The 22122-nt window shown below is 39.7% G+C and overlaps 1 protein-coding gene across 2 annotated transcripts in view; it reads left to right on the top strand.

The window, feature by feature from the left end:
• PTPRO (protein tyrosine phosphatase, receptor type O) overlaps positions 1-22122 on the top strand; it is a 66114-nt gene that overhangs the window by 21512 nt on the left and 22480 nt on the right. For both annotated transcript variants that reach the window (XM_026867960.1, XM_026867959.1), the window contains exons 9-15: positions 2050-2243; positions 4682-4793; positions 10274-10425; positions 13041-13161; positions 16647-16786; positions 19417-19549; positions 20943-21063. In XM_026867960.1, the coding sequence (XP_026723761.1) occupies positions 2050-2243; positions 4682-4793; positions 10274-10425; positions 13041-13161; positions 16647-16786; positions 19417-19549; positions 20943-21063 (973 nt within the window). The remainder of the gene's footprint in view (positions 1-2049; positions 2244-4681; positions 4794-10273; positions 10426-13040; positions 13162-16646; positions 16787-19416; positions 19550-20942; positions 21064-22122) is intronic.

Below are 22122 nucleotides of genomic sequence, written 5' to 3'. Positions count from 1 at the left end.
ATGTAGCCAGCCTGAGCTGCAGAAGGTCTGTGGTGCATGGAGAGATGTGGGCACTTTCTAGAGGTGTTTCATTCCCACTGTCTCGTGAAGTGTGTGGGACTACTGTTATGATGTTTGTTGCCGATGTACTTTATGAAGGATGTAATGTGGCCCAGTCTGAAGGCCACAGTGATGAGAGTCAGGAGAGCTGACTTATTTCCTACAGTACTATATGACCAACTTCAGTTGTGTATGCCTTGATTTTCTTGAGCTTAATGGTGGATCTTGATGTTCTCAGCTTTGAGATTTGAAGATAGGGGAACTCTCTGAGACTGAGAGTAACATTTTCAAGAATATGGTTTTATGGTCAACAGGTAGAGGTGCTGCCCCCATGTCTGCAATTCCGGATTCCACCAGGCTCCTAAATAAAGAGTCACTTAGGATAGAATTAAGTATCTTTCAGTTTCAGTATAGTTTATTTTGTTAAAGTTACCACTTTAAAAAAATTAAGAAGAGAAAAGGTAGAGAGAAAGAGATTCAATGTATAGAGTTACATTTGCAGAGAAATATTTAACCTGAGTCACCCAGCTTCTTCTGACAAATAATCTGTCTTGTGGGAGAGCAGGTGGCTGAAAGCTAGAGATCTTCAGTATTTTTCATTCTTCTTTCTCTCTGTGATGCAGGGAAGAAAATGAAACTGAAAAACACAGAGTTTTTCTTAATTCTTAAATGAAAGCAAATATGTCGACTAGTGAACATGGTGAGATCATTTCATTCTAGGCAATCTCCTTATATATTTTCATAAAGAGGGTCTGAATAAAAATTTGAAAATGTTCCTTTCAGTAAAGGAAAAAATAGTAAGTAAAAAATATATGTACTTTAATATTAAAATCTCTATTATTGGACAATTTTTACAAATGCCTTTGATTTTCTTTATCACCGTAGTTACTTCAGAAATCTGCAAAATTCTGTTTTCACTCGAGAAAGTAAAATAATATATTCCCAAAGTAACTAAGTTACTTCCTTTTCTCCACTTTTGTGTGGCCCCACAACCATAACAGGTTCTTACTAAACTCAAAATGGCAGTTTCTAAACAAATCATCTCATAGGTTTCTTATTATAAAGATGTTTCAATGGAGTAAAACAACATTTGTATGAGTTTTCTTTTCATAACAGGATATTGAATTTGATATTAAAATAGTAGGACTGCAAAACAAGCTGTTCTGTGAAATTATCAGTGGTGGTTAATGATGAATAAAACTGCAATAAGATAAAATACACTTTAAAAAGTATTCAGTTCTCCCCATGTTTATCCTAAACCTCACTTTCACTGGGTCAGTATTAACACTTTAGGGAAAGCAAAGAAAACATGTGGTAAATGATTTATGAAAGGAAGTGCAATCATGTATTAACATGAGCTGAAGTAATCTGGGTGCTGGTCTCAGCTCTGACCCAGCATGCAGTAGCTTGGGCTCTGCAACCCCTGCAAATGTTAGCAAAGCACTTACTTAAGTCATGAAGAGTAATTGCTGTCCAGACAAGTAAGAGTTGCAGAAGTTGACCCTTATGTGACATTTTTCAAATCACTTGACGACTCTTTCTTAGTGTCATCGTCTGTGAGGCGAGAATAGCAATACATGACAGCACCTTTGGGTTCCCCAGGGAAGGAGGGCTAGACATAAAAACTCTTCTTTCTCCTAGTCTTAATTTTCCAAAGTGTTATGGCTTTTGATGCTTTTGTTTTTGAGCAGCTTGAGATATCTCCTATACATCCTGATTTTCAAAGTAGAATAGAACCTTCCATTTATGAAAAAGCAAGCCCTGTACTTTATCTCAAGCTAAGCAGCAAACACCAAGTAGCCTTTAGTCATTTCTGAAAAAGTAGACATAACAAACTGGAGAACAAGTGCTGAAAAAATGATATGCGACTGATTGTGTCAAGGAAGCTCTTGGGAATTAAAGTTAGGAATAAACCAGAAATAGGTAAAACTTGGTTAAGGAAAGATACTGTTTTAAAACAAAGTGTAACTGATAACACACACATTACTAACCACATTTTTTGGTTTATAGTGCCTACTGGAATAAAGGATCTGATGCTTTACCCTTTGGGACCTACTGCTGTGATTTTGAGCTGGAACAGACCCTTCCTTGGGGTGTTCAGGAAATATGTTGTAGAAATGTTTTACTTCAACCCATCAACGATGACCTCTGAGTGGACAACCTACTACGAAATAGCGGCAACAGTCTCCTTAACTGCCTCTGTGGTAAAAGGACCATTTACTGACTATTGTTTTCCCATGACTGTGTGGCCCTGGCACCTTGTGACATTTCTTTGCCCAGCCTTTGCACCATGCATATGTATATACACCTTAAAGCCCAGCATATTTTTTCCAGGCAAAGCAGAAAAAATGGCCAGGATGCTAGAGGCATTTTCTGTTCTAAAGTAAGGGAATGCCAGCTGAAACATGATAAATATTAAGCAGAGCAATGAGGTAGAAGATGAGCCTCTCTTTTGTTGACAAATGGGCATGTTCACCAAGTTCAGAGGCAGGTTCAGCTTATGGGTCCGTTTGTCAGTCAAGGCTTTAAAAATTCCATCATCTCCTTGTGTGGGGAGTAGTCTAAAGCCTTATCTACATAATTAATATTGATAATATGGATTTGGGGCTTGCAGGCTAGTCTTGCAGTGTGCCATCTGAAAGGCTTAGCTGCAGAGATGCTCGTGTGAAAATAGCCTTTATGATTCTGAAGCTACAAAGACTTTTGTCAGGATTTCAACTAGGTGGAGACTGGTCTGTAGAAGAACACACATACACGCATCTTTGCAGAAATAAAGTGAAATTTACTTCTTATTTTCCATTATTTCCTAGAGAAGGTGAACAGAGTTTATTCAGACTTTGCTATAACACAAGACAGCAAGCAATTTTAGCTGAAATTAGTTGTTCAGAAAGTTATGAGTATGCAGAAAGGATAGCAATAACTTTTGCCGCCTGTGAGAGCCACAGTGATTTACTGTAATTGATTTGCATAATACCATTTGTGGAGTCATTTTGGCTACAGTGGCTTAACTGTAATTGGGTACGTGACTGTAAATCTAGCACATAAATCTTCAGGGAAATTAAAAACAAACCTAAGTTACTAAATGAGTAATTAATATCTTCTAATCATGACTCAGCACAATTAGATTAATACCTGAGAGATACGAGTCATCTTAGATGTAATGCCATTTTCCAGAGTTAACATGGTTCATTAGAAAATGAGATGATGTTGTCCCTTACTGTTGCAAATCCTGTTCAAGGAAGCCAAGTTGGAATTCCTTTGTCTGAATTTCAGTCTGAAGCGCAATAGTGCTGTATTGTAGCTAAAGTGAGCATTCTTAAAGAATATTTTAAAGAGTAAGCCTGAATTAGAAAAAGAGTGTCTCCCTGTTCTTCTGTTACGTCATTTAGCTTACCAGTAGGTATTGGTGAACTTTTGGTTGGGTTCTGTGGCGGTGATCCACATTTCCCACCATGTCCCACAAATTTCCTTGTAATCTACTGACATCTCTGAATGATATATTCTGGAGCAACAGTGTCAAGCCCAGTGAGAAAGCAAGGGTATCAAAAATCTGATGACTTATGTCAGAAATTATTTCTTAAGTGTTATAATTTGGTGAGAACCTTTGGAACTGAATTTGCCCTTTCGATGTATTTAGTTGCTTCATTCATTTTGTGCTCTGCATCTTATTTTAAAATTGTCCAAGCAATGTTGGTATTTTCAGTATTACACCACAGGCATGTCAAAAGAAGTCCAAGCATCTTTAAGGTGGTGGTGTTAATTGGATATCACTTTTTCTAAAAAGCATGAAGGGAATAGTTCACAAACCCTATACTTGGACTGCTTTGTAGTATCTGAGGAAAAGAGGCCACTGCAAACAGCAGAGATATGTTAAAAAAGTAGTTTTTAATTTGCTGAAAATTTTCATTATTTCTAATTTGCTTTTATTTTGAATTTAAAAAATATCCTGCTTTTCATTTAAATATAAAATTAAATATTTGAAGTGCTTTGCACTCAGTAGAAGTATTTGAATTTTAACTTAAAATATTACATATGATATTGTAATATGAAATATAATACGTTTTATACTTCATTTAGATCTCATTTGTATTTATACATATAATTTCTGTCTCATAAGTAATTTATGTTTCATTCATATTTAATTTATAATAAATGATAATACAAAGTGAAATACACTTTGAAAATTGGAAAAAAAATAAATCTTTTGAAGTGACAATATCTGAGGCAAAACCATTGTTTCTAATTTATCCTCAAACCCTGTTTAATCAAAATAGAAAAGCCTACATTTTCCAGTTAAATATTATTCTGCCTTCATCTAATCAGAGTTTTGTGATGGAAGATCACTCTGCAGGACTCATTCTTGCCACCCTGGAAATCAGTGAGAGGTTCCTGTAGTGCGTAGGGCCTGGGACCACATGCATGTGGATAAGCAGCAGAGCCATCACAGCCGTGTTCACTCCCACTACACAGATATTTGAATAAATTCAAACATCAAATTACAGATATATCCACTGGAGTAAGGAATGGGAGCTCAGTAAAATCAGTGTGGGCACTAGATTTATAAATTTTGTTGTATTTTATAAGTCACACCTCATGATGGTGAATTTTCTCCTGAGCTGCTGTTTGTTTTGTCACTTTACAGAAAATAGCTAACCTGCTGCCTGCTTGGTATTACAATTTCCGGGTCACCATGGTGACCTGGGGGGACCCAGAGCTGAGCTGCTGTGACAGCTCCACCATCAGCTTCATAACAGGTAAACAGCCATCTGAAAAGACTGTGGAAATGCTTCTGGGAGCAGAAGTGCTGAGAAAGTCCAACTTGGGTGTTGTGTTTCACCTGCAGATACATGGAAGTTAGGATATTTAATGGCTAAGTGGGGGAGTTTTAAGTTTTGGGTTTGGGGGTTTATTTTCTGTTTTAATTTGTTTTTTTTAAAAGCAGCTCTGGCAACTGCTTTAAATGCATATATGTAGTTTTTCTGTGCAAAGCACAGTGCTTGATTACTCTGTTCCAGTCCTTTATCAGCTCAGCGCATGGCTCCAGTGAGGGCCAGTGATCCTGCTTATCTTTTATGACACTATGTTTTACACATTGAGAAGTTAATGAGTAAATAAGGAATCTGAATTCTTACGTTTGATAATGTTATGAAATATTTTTCCATTTTGCAATGTTTCCAAATATGTTTTCCTCCTCTTTTCCCCCTCCAGTAATTCACAGTTGAGACACCTTAGCTAACACAGGGTAGAGTTATGCACTCTTAGGCAGACTGAGGCAGGTAGTATATTTGGTATCACATTATTTTCTAGCTTTGCCTTTTCTGCTGGGTGTTTTTTCCTTGTTCATGGTAAGGAGAGAAGGGTGCTCCTGTGATCAAGGCATTGTGCCCATACTGGCTAAATTGGCCTTGGGAAACTGTGTTGGTGCTGGCAAGTCATTCATAATCCAGATTCTCAGCTGCAGTAAATTGATACAGCCACATGGATTGCCCTCTTCCAGCTGGGACCAGCCTTTCATTGAACACACTCCATTGTCTCATCAGATACTTTGGGTTTGAATCTTCAATATTTCAAACATTAGCTGGAGAGGGAAGAGCATAGAAGAGCTCCTGTTAGCACCTTGCCACGTGTTTCTAGCATCCAGGCTGGTTAAGTCAAAGTTCCCTATTGAATCATTTTGCTTTTATGTTCAGTTCACCTTGCAGAAGGTGATTGAAAGTAGTAAATAATTCAGATGCACCATGAAAGGATATAAAGTATGACTTTCTCTTTTCTAGTCATAGAAATCAAATTACAAGGAAAATCAGCCTACAAGGTCCCAGCCACTCCCTCCAAAACAGATACTAGCCTGGTCCCAGATTTTCTTTTTGGCAAGAGGCTAAGAGGATGTAAATGAGGAAGAAAGTGAATAAGACCCATTTGTAATGCTAATTATTATAGTGCCTGTGCTTGACAGAGACACAACAGAAAAATTATTAGTGGGTTAACTCCTAGCTCTATTGAAATAATCAGAAACCCTCCCATCTTGAGATATCTGATCCCAAGGTACACTCCTGACACATTTTGGCGCTTCTCCAATATATCAGTATATCAGAAACTCATGGTATGCACTGGAGCCCTGTGAAGGGTCTCCAGGAATATTAATTGTCCTTTGGCATCAATCAACTTTTCTGTAGCACTATAAGGAAGCAATTTTCCAGCTGGTTGGTTGCTGTATGAGGGGAGAAATGTCTTTTCCAACCGATTCAGATACCAAGTTCATTTTAGAGTGGAAATGTTCCAGTATGGCCCTCACACTTTAATATTGTGTCTCCAGAAACTTTCAGCAGAAATTAGGGAGATGAAGGTTATTCTAAAATATAAGCCATTGTCAGGATCAGTCTGGATCTCTATATGGGGAGAGTAAAGACTGCTACTGCTATTACATGAAAAATAGATCAACTCCTTAACTGGAAGAGGTAGACAAAGTCAGAAATGGATGAATCTCTTAGATAATGTCATCCAGTTCTGTCTGGCAAAACCTCTCTTCAAATAGGCCATCTGATCTTAAGTGAAAATACCCAGAAAATATCGAGTTGGAAAGTTGTACCAATGCTTAATTCCTCTTATTATCAAAGGTTTATCCTTTGGTTCTGACCTGAATTTTTCTAATTTTAATATCCAGTCCATAATTCTTGTTATGTTTTTCTCTCATTGATTGCAGAGACACAAAGCTTTTTTCCCCCTCTCTATACAGAATTGAGTTACACTCTTTTCTGTTGATAAATTGCTTCCATTGATCTCTTCAGATGCTCTCACAGTAAGGCAATTTCTCATGTTACTTTCTTTCCTCACCCCGCCTCTCTAATTTTTACTATCTTTACCAAAGTATGTGAAGACTGAAAGCCTGCTGAATACTCCTACAGAGGCAAAATCAGGTCCCTATTCACACAAACTCCTGTTTGTGCATCTAGATGATTGCATTTGCTATGGCATCACACTGGAGGTCTGTGTTGATTTACTTCTGTTCTGTGGATCCTGACTCCTTCCTATGGTAACTGCTTTTCAGAATTTGCCATTTGAGGTGTTGTCTGTGTGTCTTTTTCCTGAAGTCTCATATTTGTACCTGGCACTTTGAAATACATTTTGTTTGAACAGGCCCAGCCTGGGGGTCGGTAGTTCAAATCACAACCCTGTTCAAATCCTCCACTCCTCTGCCGGTTGCCATGTTACTTGCATGGTTTGTAAGTAGTGCTTTTACTTTCAGAGTATTGATGAAAATGTTGAATAGCAGTGAGCCAGATCACAGCATTTTAAGGAAGAGTCCTAACAAAGAAATCTGATATAGTCAAATTACAAGTGTTTATCAATAGATGGTCACCGTTGAATGTGAGCATTAAGTACACCTCTTTCCTCTGATTACCTTATTGCTTGCATGCTCTTCAACTTTGTCCAGAAACTACTGTCAGACTAACTTGTGAGAAAGTGGCATGACAATTTTTCATGTCTGCAGGTTTGAAATATTTGTCCCCAGTAGGTGCTACCTTTTCACTCAGGTTACCAGGGTACTGCAGAGTTCTTTATCACCCTCGGCCTCTTTCTTTCCAAAGAGGGAACAGATGGTTTTATGGAGCACTTGGTCCCTTTCTGCATCATTCTGAACAATGCTACCTCCCTCCACAGTTTGCCAGGAATTAAAAGAAACAAACAAACAAAACCCACCAAAAAGCCCTACATTTTAAACTACTAGAATGAAGGCTTTGTAGTAGTCTTGACAGTACACCATCTGTCAGTTCTTCTCTGTGTAACTGGAAAGCTAACTTCTGCACCTGGAACATGAGCTTGATTTTTTACAAAAAAGCAGAATGATCATCTGGGAGTTTGGGACCACACCTTGCAGAAAGCTCAGAGCAGACAAACAATTCCCCTGTCGCAGGAGTTGGTCTATAGTGAGGCTGGGGCTTTACTGAACTGCAGTACCTGGAATGATATATAGCTCTCTCCCATGACAACTGGTCCCTAGGAGAATAGGGGAGACTTGGGGCATCCCAGAGACTTACTAGAAACAGCACTTTTTCTCTCAGGCTCCTCAGCAACATGCTGCACCACAGTTGCATGCTGTTGTTTTAATGCAGGGAGAGAGTGGGACTGCCAGTGTTTCTGTGGTGACTAATGAGTTTTTAATGCCACCTCTGTACAGCTGGATTTAAAGCAATCATAAGCAAGGATGCTTTAGACCACCAACATTTTATTTTACAGAGAGAATGCTTTTAGCTTTGGAGAAGCAAAAAGACTAAGACAGATGGACTCTGGGTGTTGGTGAGGACCACCATGTCTGTTGTCTCTTGGTCCCCCGGATGCTTTCAGCTCTCACAGTGGGCCAGGTCAGCAGTGGGATGTAATTTCCTATACCATCTCTGTGCCACTCAGCTGCCAGTGGAACATGGTCCTAGGAGAGTGGATCATGCAAGCCCTGGCCCTTAGTCTCATTTCATGTATCCTGGACGTTCATTGCCAGATACCTAAAGGCAACAGCTGTGTGAACATCAAGAGGGAAAGCATGTAATCAATATTCAGGTATAGGAGGAAATTATCATTAGTGTATAATACTCATGCCAATCGTGACCTTAAATTGTAAGGAATACGCAATCCTTGCGCAGGGATGGACTGAGAACTCTAGAAATTGAAAGAAGCATTACTTGAAAGATTTAATACTAAATAAGGTTGCTTCCTCTCAACAGCGTAAAAGGACATTTTCAAGATTAATTTGAGAGCATAGTCTTCCTAAACGTTTCTAAATGGCTCTAAATTGTCTGTGCGTTGTATTTGCTGCCTTCCTCGGCGATTACTTCAGTAAATCTGTTGGCTAACGAATGTCTCAGTACAAAAGTCATCGAAGCCTTTGTGAAAGCAGCAGTGACATCTTGTGGCTCCTTCAAACAGAGCCGAGCTCCGGGTCCGTCCTGCGTTTCATCGGGGCTGCTGGCCCCCGCAGCTGTGCCGGGATCCGGGGCGCGGGGGCAGGAGGGCGCCTCTCACCAGGCAGCCCCGTCCGAGCTGCCTTTGCACGAACACGCTGGGTTCAACGGAGCGTGGGCAGAGGAAGATCGCTCAGTGCGTGTCATTTTCCCTGTGGCACTCCTAAAGAATCTACCAAGCAGCGAGATTCACACACTTACCCGTTTTATCCACATTATCCCACTGATAGCACTTTAAGAGGGGGTTATGATCTTTACCGATTTGCTGACTTTCACTTTTGGGTCTTCACTCAGTTTTAACTTAAATCCTAACTGGGGACCTGCACCTCTGCATTGGGCAACCAAGGTGAGCTGAGCAGCTATACTCCCTCTGCAGTTAATAGAGAGAGGTAACTCCAGGAGGCAATTCTCATCTTAAATACCTGTATTAGGAGATCAGTTGCTCTGGAGGTTATTATCTTTCTTCTTGCGTTGCACAGGGAGCCAAGGACTTTCTGGCAGCCCCAGTGTAAGACAAGGCATCAAATGGGCTGCTGGGGCTGTGGTGGGGCAGTCTGAGCTGTGCAGTGCAGGGGACAGAGCTGGGCAGGAGCTGGGTGTGTGGAGGAAGAGGAGGGACAACAGCTGCTTCACCTAATACCTAATAACGTAACTAGCATATGCTTGTAGACTAGACACTTGGTGCTTAGATGGCTGTCAGCTGACAGCTGCCTTCTGTGATGGTGGGAGTTTCACCTTGGGAACAAAGGTGGCCATAACTTGTCATGCAAAAGGATGTTTTTTGGAAAACTGCAGGTGTGGGGCTTTCTTTGCTAGGATAATGCAACCTCAGTGAAGAGAAGATATTTTTTTCTGTGGAAAAGCTATCCACATTTTTCAGTGTGAGAGTTGTTTATTTCTCACTGATTGTAATTTCAGTGCTATAACACAGTGCAGTAATATCTGAGGCTTTTAACTTGACATCGAATTCCATTTATAAATGTTGACTCAAAAAATGGTTTGTATCGGCCAGTAGCTTCATGTTTTTGTTTCTGGTTTTGTTTTTTCTAAACTGAACGATTGCAAACAGAAATGTGTTTTTGTTCTGAGTATCTCCCATGTTAAATGCCAGGTTTTGTTTCTTTCTGCTAGAGCTCAGCCACAGATGCTTCTACTAACATTTTTCTGCTATCTTTGTGATACTCTCTTCCCAACAGTATCTTTTGGCAGAAGTTTATTACTGGATTTGGTAATCAACTGTGTTAGACCCTGTCTGTAATACACTTGCCTTCTTCCTTCAGCACCAGTGGCACCTGAGATTACCTCCATAGAATATTACAACCACCTTTTGTATGTCACCTGGACCTATGGAGGAGATGGTACTGACCTTTCTCATTCTAGGATGTTGCATTGGATGGTCATTGCAGAAGGAAAGAAAAAAATCAAGAAGAGTGTAAGTATGAGCGGAGAAGGTGTTGCTCATTTCTCTTTTTTTTTTTTTTTCTGAGTTAATAACTTTGTATTACAAAGTTTAAGCAGGTTGATTAAGATTTGTAGAAGCCTGATCAGTTAAAGCTATTTCACCATCTTAGCATGCGCTTCCAAAGACTCAAGCTCTCAAAACAGCCAGTGGACAAAATGGTTCTATGGTGATCCGGTGCAAGTGTTGATAATTTAGGTAAGAATTTTAAAATAGCTTATAAACTTCTGAGCTGCAGACAGTAAAACATTTTTTAGTGAACAGATAGGGTCTTTTCTGTTTCTATTTATTAACCAGACTACGCTACCGTCTGAATTTTTTTTTTTAGTTCATTCAGTCCAGGTACTATCACTTCTCATTTTTCAACTTTATCAAATAGACGTCCTTATAAATTAGATGGTTTTCACTTTATGTTTGAATGCAAGTTCAGCTAACTGATGGGATGAGGGTTTCACCCAGAATCTGTGCACTTCTTAGAAAACTTGAGATGTGTTATTGCCACATTTTCTTGAACTCTTTGAACATATTTAAAAATCATTTAGGAAAATAAATCTGGGGTTCCCAATTATGGATTAACGTCATGCTGCTTCAGGGTACTGAGATGCATGTTTAACCTGAAGCAAAATAGCAGCCCCTGGGCATACAGTGAGAAGTGTTTGAAACAGCAGTGGAGCAATGCAGTGCAGGAATGTATATGTCCAGCAGTGTAGCTTCATACAGCCTGTGGCCTGTGACTGTCTTCTATATCACTATTGATCTTTTAATCATTGACAGGGAGAAAATGTCTGGTCTTTTTCAAGGGAAACGTTTCCCTTCTACAACTGAAGACTCAGAAGGTTCTGAATTGGAAGTGGATTTTCAACATAAGCACAAATTCATCAGCAGTTTTCTTTTATACAGAGCACCCTGGCTTTCACTGGATTCTTGGTGGCTGCAAGAGTGCACCCATCTGGAGCTTGTTGCAGCATGAATGTAATTACATGATTAGTAGAACTGTTCAAAAACATGACATTTCTGAACAGCAGGAACTTTCAATATTTGGATCTTTGTTTCAAATGAGGAAGAAAACTCAACGTTTAAAATTTTTTCTTAAAAATAAAATATTCTAACAATTAAATTCTAAAAAAAATTGTTCTGTGATACCTCTCTCCTTTCTTCCTTCCAACTCATGTTCTCTCTAAGGTTATTATTCTTCCAGGAAAAATCTGACTTCTGTGCCATTCAACTTCATTGAATATGAAAATATTAGATTAAATAAATATAAAATAAACATTGCATATTAAATTAAAAAGAATATTGAATATGTAATTTTAGATTAAACAAATGATTAAAAATAGAGGGTATCTATAATAGAGTATATATGCAGATAAAACTTCAAAGCTTTAGCAATGTCTTTAGAAATGTTTGTCTTCATATTATCTTCAGGACAAGGGAACCCATAAAGTATTCTTTAGGAAACTGCTGCAACAACCTGTTTATGGTCCTGCTCGTATTTGTAAATATGGGTGCATGCTTGCAGGCATCAGGATGTACCTGTTCTCCTAAGCTCTCTGTTAGTCACTTTCAGAAATGGTTCCCTTTAAAAAACATACTATATTGTAATCTCTTTATCTGATTTACTATGATTCTTAAGATTGTTATTATGGTTGTTTTTCTTGTGGGATTATTAAAATATATAGGTAATGCTATCAGGCAATAATTTTTCTTCCTGTTTGTGTACTTCCCAAGACTCTTTAGAAGTTGTTCAGTTTTTAGAGAAGTGATGGAACTAATGTGTACAGTGCTGTTAGTCTTTATTCAGAACTGTCTGTTTCTCTTGGAACTGAAAGCTTCAGACTGAAAATTCAGTGACTATAAAAATCAGCATGAGATTCCTTCATGTAGCCTTTCCAGACAGTCCACAAGTGCTCTGAAAACAGTCTGTTGCAGTATCTGAGTTCTGCATCCTTCTCCATGACCTTGGAGAAATGGGAAGCTTAACCCTAAAATAACAGGAAGAAATTATTTGCAGTCTTTTGAATCTCAGCTCAGTTTTGGGTCATATCTGGTTTCAGACTTGTAGATGACTGAATTCAGGCCCTGAGATCTATTGTCAAGTCAACAGGTTTCCAGGCAGGTGTTAGACTTGCTCAGTCAGATTTAATTTGCAGGTTCTTCAGATATATGAAGGCTTGCCTATATGTGTCTTGTGTACTCTTCTTAGATATCTGACCTGACATAATTTCATCTAAAAATGCAATGGACTCAAATCCATGGCTTGTTTAGCATTTTGCACAACTTGAAAAATCTAGATGCAAGAGTACTGTCATTGGTGTGAGGGAGATTTTCTTTCTTCCTTAAATTTTCACTGGTCATATAGAGAATACAGCCTAAGATTGCCACCTTTTTTGCATTGTGATATTCTGCTGAGTGTTATGGCTTTCCACAGTTCGTTTCAGTGGGAACTGGTTCATTTAACAAGTCTAGAGTATGCAGAAAACATCTGCTGTGATGCACAGAACTTTCTTTGTAGTATATTAAATGACAGTATTAATTTTACAAGAAGGATGTATGTCATATTTAACAGTTGGTCTCTATAATTATTTTAGGTAACACGCAATGTGATGACTGCAGTGTTGAGCTTGCCTCCAGGGGACATCTACAACCTTTCAGTGACTGCTTGTACTGAAAGAGGCAGCAATACTTCCCTGCCCCAGCTTGTGAAATTGGGTAAGAAGTGCTTGTTTGTAACTGTTAAACTCACTCCTCATCTTATTTGACTTTAAAAGTAACTCTGTCAGCAGATTCAGCATCTTTGTTATTTCGGAGTCACGTACCTGTGACAGCATTTCTTTGCAGAGCTCTAATTTTCACCTCACCTTGCTGTGAAGATTGTCTCATTCATGTATGTGAATCTAGTCTCCTACAATAGTATTACCCATGAGAAGCAAGAGTGGCAGAATTTGACTGAAGTGGAATTAAGAGAGTGGGAATCACTTAATGTCTCACTGGATGAACTACTCTGCTTCAAAGTTGCTTCCCTAAGGTCTTGAACATAGGCAAGTTTTGGGAATGAATGCAGGTTTTGCAGATGAACATTTCAATATAAAGCAGGACCTTGTTTCTGAGAAGTCTAATTCTGGTCCTGCACTCTGCCACCTGGTCTGCTTTCCTGTCTCTCCTCGTCTCTCCCTGAACATCTCTATAGTCTTCCAACACCAAAAATGTACCCTTAAATACAAATCAATGACAGTACTTGTTTACAAAACCAGTCAGATTCATGGCTGTGGAACCCAGGATCATTCTAAGAGTATATATGAAATCTACTCAAAGAAACAAAAAAAGACTTGAGAAATTAATCCTTAAGGTAGGACTTTAGAAGATAACTGTGCCTAGTATCTTCCTTTACCTATGAGGAAGACTGGACACTGCACCATTGTGCCCTAAGACATTTTACTTCATTTTTGCACACATGTTGAGTTGTTGAGTCCTAGGTGCCTAAAGCTGTGAAATTTCAAAGTGTGCCTAACTGCTTTTACAGGTGTTAACTCCACTGTGAAGGTGGGTAAAGAAGAGTTAGTAATTTCAAACTGGATTATCTTCTCTACATGCATAATAAACCTTTTGTGAGTGACAGTGAAAGAAGTGAATTTAAAGGACTCCATAATTTCTAATTGAATTAGAGATCTTGAAGCAATTGTCTATTCATCTTTCTCAATAGCTCTTACTCAAATCTCTTTAACAGTGCTGGGAAAAGCTGTACAGCCACAAGAATCTGAAGTTCTTCTAGATCTTTTTACCAAAGGGAATATTTGAAATATATAGACAAATTCCATGGATTTTCCCTTCCCTATGCAAGTCCTGTCCATTGTTTTCCCCATGCCTTGTGTCTGTGAGTTATGTGTCTGTGTTTGTTCCCAGAACTGAGTGGGTAGATGTGTGAGGTTGAGTATATCCCCCTGCTACCATTGTCTAAATATTTTAGGGGGTATTTCAAAATATCAGCTAGCTTTATCTTTCAGACAGGTCCACAGGCGCGATGTATTATTCATGTTGTACACCCTGCAGCCTAGTTTTATCTTCCTGTTCTTTACTTATGGACAGGCAGACTCTTACTGAACTGGTATAGGTATTTTGCTCTTGCCCTTTCATTGACAACAAAGAGAAGGTGGAATGAATTCCATTTTGATAAATCACTTCTAGACTTCTGGGTGTGGTTTTTTTATTGGTTTTGGTTTATTGTTTTTTTCTTTATGCTGTTTGCACTTTGAATAGGCAATGGTAAGGATATTTTAGTAGAGGTTTTCCTTCTCTCTGTTTCTGAGGGAGCAATGGGAGTTGTAATTATCAGTAGTGGGAACTGACTCTCAAGTGATAGACGACTCAGCACTTGGCAGTCACTTAAGCATTCCTGCCAAATGTTCTTCCCTCCTTGATGTTTGCTTCATCCTGGCAACTTTCCACTTGCAGAAAAATCAAGCCATTTGCTGGAGGCAAAAGGAGGGTTTGCTTGGGCTTGATGCCCAAATGCAAAACTCATATTTTAATTGAGGCCATTTTTTACCTGGAGTGAGGGATGGAATGTGTTTCTGAATCCAAGAGCGTGTGATTAAGGGAGTGGGATGCTTTCCTATGTAGTTCTGGGACAACATGCACGCTGCAATCCCTGTGACAGAGAAGAAGCCACGTAAATGTGCCTCAGTTCCTACCCAACTCTCTCTCTAATGCCAATATAATCTGGGCAGCCTCCAACCCTACAACACTGATCTGATTGTCTGAGGATCAGATACATCTCCAAAATATCTATACCCACTTGAGCAAGTCTTTTGTGCCAGGTTTTCTGTGGCGGATCTTACACACCACATTCAGGCTCCTGTGACAGCATCTCACAGAATGAGAATAACAAATTATTTGTGAAGGGAAAAAATAAGAGCAAAATGTTTTTGTACATAGCACATTGTATGTAGTGTGTCAGGATCCTTGAATCAGGTCATTGCTTAGAATGATAACTGTCATTAAACACCCATAGATTAGGATAAACACCCATAGAGTAGGAAATATGAAAACTCTGAAAACAACTCAGAAATGTATGATCCAAACTTTGCACTCTATGAAAGCAAACCAAAAGAGCCCAAGATGCCTGAGGCGTTGAAAGATAGGGATTGCCAGTACCCATTGCGTGAAGTTGTTAGGATGAAAAGTGGGATCAAGCCTTGGTCTTTAAATAATCTTGGGAAAAAAAGTATATCTTGTCTTAGCATCATGCCTAGGTTGTTTGCTCCTCAAGGTTTCCCCTCCTGTTCCCTGTGCTTCCCATACTCCAGGTAGGTTCAGGTGGGGTTGCAGTGGGGGGTGGCCTACACTGGGTGTCAGCATGCCTCCCATGGGCCACTGCCTGCCCAGCTGCCCGTGGGGAGGGAGGCGGCAGCTGAGGCCACCCCACATGGGGCTGGGGCGCTGGGTGCAGGCCCTACTCCATGTTTCACAGTACCTATGATGTCATCACTCCCAGGAGGCCCTCCATATCTCTCCTATCACAGGGTTGTCTCCTTGCCAGACCCTTGTATATGTTTGTCCGTTGTCAGTTCATCTGGCATAACAGCAACAAAAATCAAAGCAATAATTTGAAGACCTCTGTATTCAGTGAGGAGAGAAAGTTCCTGCAGCTAAAGAGTGTTAGCCTGGAAAAAGAAAAAAGCTACAAGATTGTTTTTTAAACTGCTAATTGACTAAATATTTCTGCTGCTACAATTAAATGAACCTAGATGGCCTTCACTTGTGGGAAGCTGCTTCATTACCATCTCCTGGGTCAGGCTGTGTGAAAAAAAGCTTTCTTACACCAAATGTATTGCTAACAGGTGGACAGCCATCTTCTCCTGGAAGACTTTCTGCTAACATTATTCTATTAATAGAATATGCTGATTGTCCTCAAACAAGAGCTCTGCTGGAAAGGGAAGTGAAGTAATTATCCAACTGTCCAAACAGAGAACAGTTTAAATAGAGAAGAAAAACCAAGACACTTCATCATCTTCCCATTTTAAAGTGGTAGTTTGTCATCATGAGAGGCAGGACTTTAGACTGGCAGGCTTTATCTGAGGGAAATGGAAGATAGAAGAGCATCAGGCATTGCTTTCATTTTTGTTCAAGGCTTCCTCTTCTCAATTGTCTGGAGTCTTAAAGATAAGCTTAATAAAAGGAGATTTTCTTTTAACCAGAACCAGCCCCTCCGAAATCACTGTTTGCTGTCAACAAGACTCAGACCTCCGTGACTCTGCTGTGGGTGGAAGAAGGAGTGGCTGATTTCTTTGAAGTCTACTGCCAGCAGGCTGGATCTGGTCAAGAAACAAATGTCCAGGTATGTAAGTGTGTCATCTTTGGTTTCTGCTCTTCATCTCTGAAACTGAGACGAGGCCTTGCATCTTTCTGTTTTGATGTCTGCTGCTTAGCATTTGTGTGTAAAGCCCAGTGACATTTTTTGCTCAGGACACACATTAGATCATTAAACCAAATGTGGTAAGGTGGTTCAGAATTAAACATTTAAAAGCTAAAACTACTAAAGCATTTTAAATACTAAAATATTCTGTTATTTTGCAATATAAAATTGGCTTCTGTCTTATTCATGAGATTATAACTAGTTGGACAGAAGCGATGTGCATCCAACAGAGTCTCAGTGTTACAGTGTTACTGCTACTACTCATGAAAATGGCTCTAATACACAAAACCTAAAAGGCCACAAAACTAAGGAAATGTCAGTGAGCATGAAGGGAAAAGTAGTCAGGTAGCTTGATAAGGAATGGGAAAACCAGACATATTTAGATGCCATGATAACTTTTATGCAGCATTTAATAATTTCTGGCTTACTTTATTCCTGGTTTTGAGAACTGTTAACTGAAGTTCAGTAGGACCCTCACTGCTATTCAGAGAGTATTTTTATGCTGCAAATGTGACTGCTTATCATCCATCTTGTCTCTTAGGGTATTTCCTTCAAGGCCCACCTTTTCAGCCTCACAAATGAGCCTCCTTTTCTCTCTGTCCAGTTAGGTACCTGTGCTCAGAGGCCACCTGAATATCTGAGGATTTAGATTGGTAACACTGTTCAGTGATGAACAGAGCAGTAGTAGTTTTAATTCCTTGACATTCAATGCTGTGTGACGTAAGAGGCTTAGTTTGCAGTTTAGGAGATGGTATAGTGAATCACTGTGATTACACACCATGAAACATCATTCTCTAATGTGGACTGTCACACATGATGGGGAATAATTCAGAAAAAAAGTGAAAAATAACCCATTCAGACTGCTGGTTGTCACATAAGAGACATATACACTCTTTAATCCTTTGGAAGACCAGTCTGAATTATTTAATATAATTTTTAAATCAAGAAAGGATGACTAAAGGGAAAAAAAACCCAACCCACATTTAAATGCACTTTAATCTGTTGGATAGCTTGAATTACAGATCTAGATTCCTGCTTTTTCTCAAGTGCATAGCTAAAGATCATGAAGTCATTATCCACTTAGCAGAGATTCAAAATAATGATGTGATCAGGCAAAGAAGGTACCACAGGATTTGTAGCTTTAGTGCAGGGCAGATCTGTTTTAAGAGTATCAGGGAAAGATTGCTCCATTTGGCAGGAGTTTCAGTGGGTGTCTTGTTTGTTGACATGAACATCTGGCACTGGGAAGTGCACAGAGATTGTCCACTCCTCATTAGATTCCTCACTCTCTTTTCTGCCTCTATGAAAAAAAGGAGAGGGGCTCACTTTTGAACTGTGAAAAGGGGTGCTTTCCCATTAGACTAGTGAAAATTCTTTGTTTGTGATTTTCCATTTTCCCTTCTAAATCAGCAAAATGAAAAGCAACAGCTTCTGGGTTTTGGTTGACTAATTTAAATTTCCCAGAGGGGAAAATGGAAAACATCCAACCAAGTCCAACTGCCAAACTGTGGCCCCTCCTTTCAGCTCAGGGAATAAGTCTCCTCCCATACATTCATGTACATGTGATTTCATCTGCGCAACATGCCTCAGAATTGCACTACAACAGGAACCCTTGCTAACCTAGAAGGAGCCCATGACTGACAACAAGCCACTGCAAAAATCGGGACTTGTTACAACATCTCGCACTCTCCATCCGGAGTGAGTTCATTCATAAAGCTTCTCCTTGTTCCCTTTCTAATAGCTCAGTGTCCCTATTTTCACATCTGCAATCCACCCTTGGTTCTGCTAGAGAGTACAGAAAAGCCTCTGAGGACCTTAAGGAGCTATAAGTCACTGCATGTGTTGTATTTGTTTTCTTTTGCTGTATCAGCATTTAAAAAGCACAAAAGTGTTTACCGGGGACATAGTAATTAAAACATTGTATGAATATATAAAGAGTTTCTACTAGCTAGAAAGACTGAAGTGTGGGATGTCTGATCATAGTTATTATCCAAAGGCTTTGCTCTAGCTTTGTTTTTCACCTTGGCCACTGGAAAAGGCTCACAGCATTTTACATCCAGAGGAACTGCCTCAGAGGCAGAGATGACACGTATTCATACGAGGGTGTGGAGATTGTCATGGCTTTGGCTGTGCTTTGAATAAAAGTAACTTTGTTTTCTTCCTACCTGTATGGCTTAGTAACCAGAGCTCACGAGCCCTGCCCACATCTGGGGGTGTCCCGGAGGCCACAGCACTCTCCCCCACCAAGCGTGTGTCTGACCAACCCCCTGTGAAGCACCATCCTGCACTCCCCAAGGGCCTCTGGGGCTCTATGGGCTGCTCTGGGCTGTTCCTGATGCTGTTTTAACCCCTGTTCCTCTCCCCTCTTCTGCCAGCATGCTGGGCTACCAGTGTATTTTCAAGGGTAGGCCCTAGTTACCTTCCCTGGGTTTCAAAGTGCTGGTTTCTTTCACCAGATCTGATTTTCCCTGGTCAAATATATGGGTGAAGAGGGGAGCACTGATTTGTGTTTACATGAGAGACAAACTTTTCTTTTTTCCCCATGTCTGCAGGAACCTGTCACTGTCTCTTCACATGTAGTGACCATTTCCAGCCTAACGCCTGCCACATCCTACAACTGCAGCGTGACCACCTTCAGCCACAATAGCCCCAGCATCCCTACTTTCATTGTGGTTTCCACCATGGGTAAGCAGCACTTTCCTACTTTCTTTTTCCTCCTCCAGCTACAATATCTGTTCCTCCTTGCTTTCTAAAGCTGCTCTCGGTAACGCTGGCCCCAGGTGATGCTTGTATCATTGAAGGGCTGCCGGATCTGGATGGGATGGGGAAGCAGTTTTAAAAAGTCATAGAAAAGTCCTCACTGGCGGTTTGATTTGGAAAATTATAAACTAGAGGCCCAATTCTCTACTGGGTTTTAGAAATCAGCGACCTAGTTTGTGGTCTCAAGGCTGAACATCAGGGTACTGCTTAGTGACATTTATGGAGAAAAATGTCATTTCAGCCAAGACCAAACAAGAGGAAAATCACATTTATAAGATGCTAAGGCAAAAAATTGTTTTCTGCTTTCAGTGAAGAAGTGGGGATAGGGTGAGAGAGGAGAAGGACCACTGCAGGATCTTGAGCGGTCACACCCCAAAGGGATAGCTCCAGATGGAGGCTCCACAGGCATATTGTGAAGTCTGGCTCTATACTGACTCTGAAGAAAGAATTATCAGTGTTGAACTGCCCAGAGCACTGGACTTTTCTTTAAAATCTCCTCTTCAGAATGATCAGTGTCATCTCTGCTTATTCAGGGAATTGTGTAGCTTTATTCACTGGTCCTGTACATCATACACCACTCCATGCTGGAATTTGATTTCTGATACTTCGCTTAAAAATCTCATGATTTATAATCTAAACAGTGCTTCTCTAAACAAGTTATTTAGACAGAGATGTAAAATTATTTCAAGTAAAGTAGAGAGGGTTTCTTATATAGTGAGCAGAACAGGGTACCTGGTCTCATAGTAGTACAATTGATAAGTTTGTTCCACATAATATGGAACAAAAATAAATAAAGATTTTGTTATTGAGAGTTGATTCCAGCTCTTATTTAGAACAGAATATTTTGCTAAAATGTATTTGCCAAAGTAATTAAATCAATTTCAACCCAGTATATTACAGAGCCTCGGCCTATTATTTTGCTTTTTGGTTAGAAAAGCTATTGATTATTGTTGAAGAAGAACTTCAGAGTTGAAATGTGCTTTGGAGACATAGATGATGATGAATATCTGTATTTTATAATTCCTTCAGCCTTTTCTCTTCTGTTACGAATGTCAGTTAAAAGGAAGAAAAAAAAATCAGAACATGCCAAATTTTAACAAATGCCAGAGTGAAGTAATTTCCCCAGAGAAATTTTGTAAGAGCAGTAACTAGTCAAAACCTCCCTTTATCTCTAGTGGTAGATTTTTCTCTCTGTAACACTCCAGGCTGAATGAGATCAGTTTAGAAAAATAACACTATCAATGTTCAGGGAAAAAAAGCACCCCAAACTGTCAGCACTTTTGAATTGATTAACCAAGAGTCCTTGTTTTATGTACAGTCACTGAGATGAATCCCAACGTAGTGGTAATCTCTGTGTTAGCCATCCTAAGTATCCTTCTGATTGGACTGCTGCTGGTGACTCTTGTTGTACTTAGGAGAAAACATCTACAAATGGCCAGGTAAGTCCAGATTTATGCTAATTCCAGAAATTTCAGAGAACAACAAACACATCATAACAACAGTTGCAATGGAGGATGCTTGAGTGCATGGGTGCTGCTCAAGATGTTTTGGGAACAGAATACCTTCAAAATAGTTAGTTGTCTCGCTGCTGTTGATGAATTGCATGTCTTCTCCCTCTGTTTACTTTCATTCTTGACCCAAGTAATAAGCCTCGACCTTTGTCTCGTTTTGAGCTTTAGAAGTGGAATCACTTATTACAAAAGGGTTGTGTCAGGAACCTAAAGAATAATTAGGATCTGAGACAGCTGGGCATGAGCAGGACATTGAGATGCTTTGCAAACCTTTCATATGGTTTGGAACAGGAGAATTTCCATATCAACAGTTAAGATGGCTTGGTCATCAGGTCCAAGATACTGTATTTCAGAGTCTGTGTAAGGCCTGAGCCCTTGCAGCTAAACCTCTGCGATGAGGGAGGATGTGCCCAGGGCCCTGACAGTATCTCTCTAGAGCATTTGCCAGTCTGCCTCCAAATCCTGGTCTTCCAGTTGTCCAAATTCTGCATTCATATGGGCTTCCTTCCTGTGGGAGCTGCAGCATGGTAAAGAGCATATTGGCTCATCTAGATCTTCCCCAGTAAGTATGCAGCCAAAAATACACTGAGACCCACAAATCCAGAAGGGATCTCAGGTCCTGCTGTTCACTGTAACGTTAATGATCCCAATTTGTAGTGTTGTACAGATGAAGGGAAGAAATACCTTGTAGGAGTAAATCTTTTCCTACAGAACCTGCAGTTCACTCAGCTATTTGCACAAATAATTTGTACCTGAATATTGAAATTCAATTTCCTTTTCCTGGTGGTCTTATGTGTAACAGTTCACTTTAATGTGGGTTATGTTATGGCCCAAGTGAACTGTGGAGGTTTCTCCAAACCCTCAATATATGGTTCACTTCTGGTTTTTGACGTGTCCTGGAGTCTTCATCCTTTTATAATCTATGTAATATATTTTATATTAATTTACTGTCCTGTGTCAAGAACTGAAATGATTTCCTGTAAAAAA

This window comes from Athene cunicularia, assembly GCF_003259725.1.
Source record: "Athene cunicularia isolate RWA chromosome 1 unlocalized genomic scaffold, athCun1 chr1_part2, whole genome shotgun sequence".
Taxonomy (NCBI): domain Eukaryota; kingdom Metazoa; phylum Chordata; class Aves; order Strigiformes; family Strigidae; genus Athene; species Athene cunicularia.
Note: the sequence above shows the minus strand (reverse complement) of the source record. Positions and strands in the feature narration are given on the sequence as shown.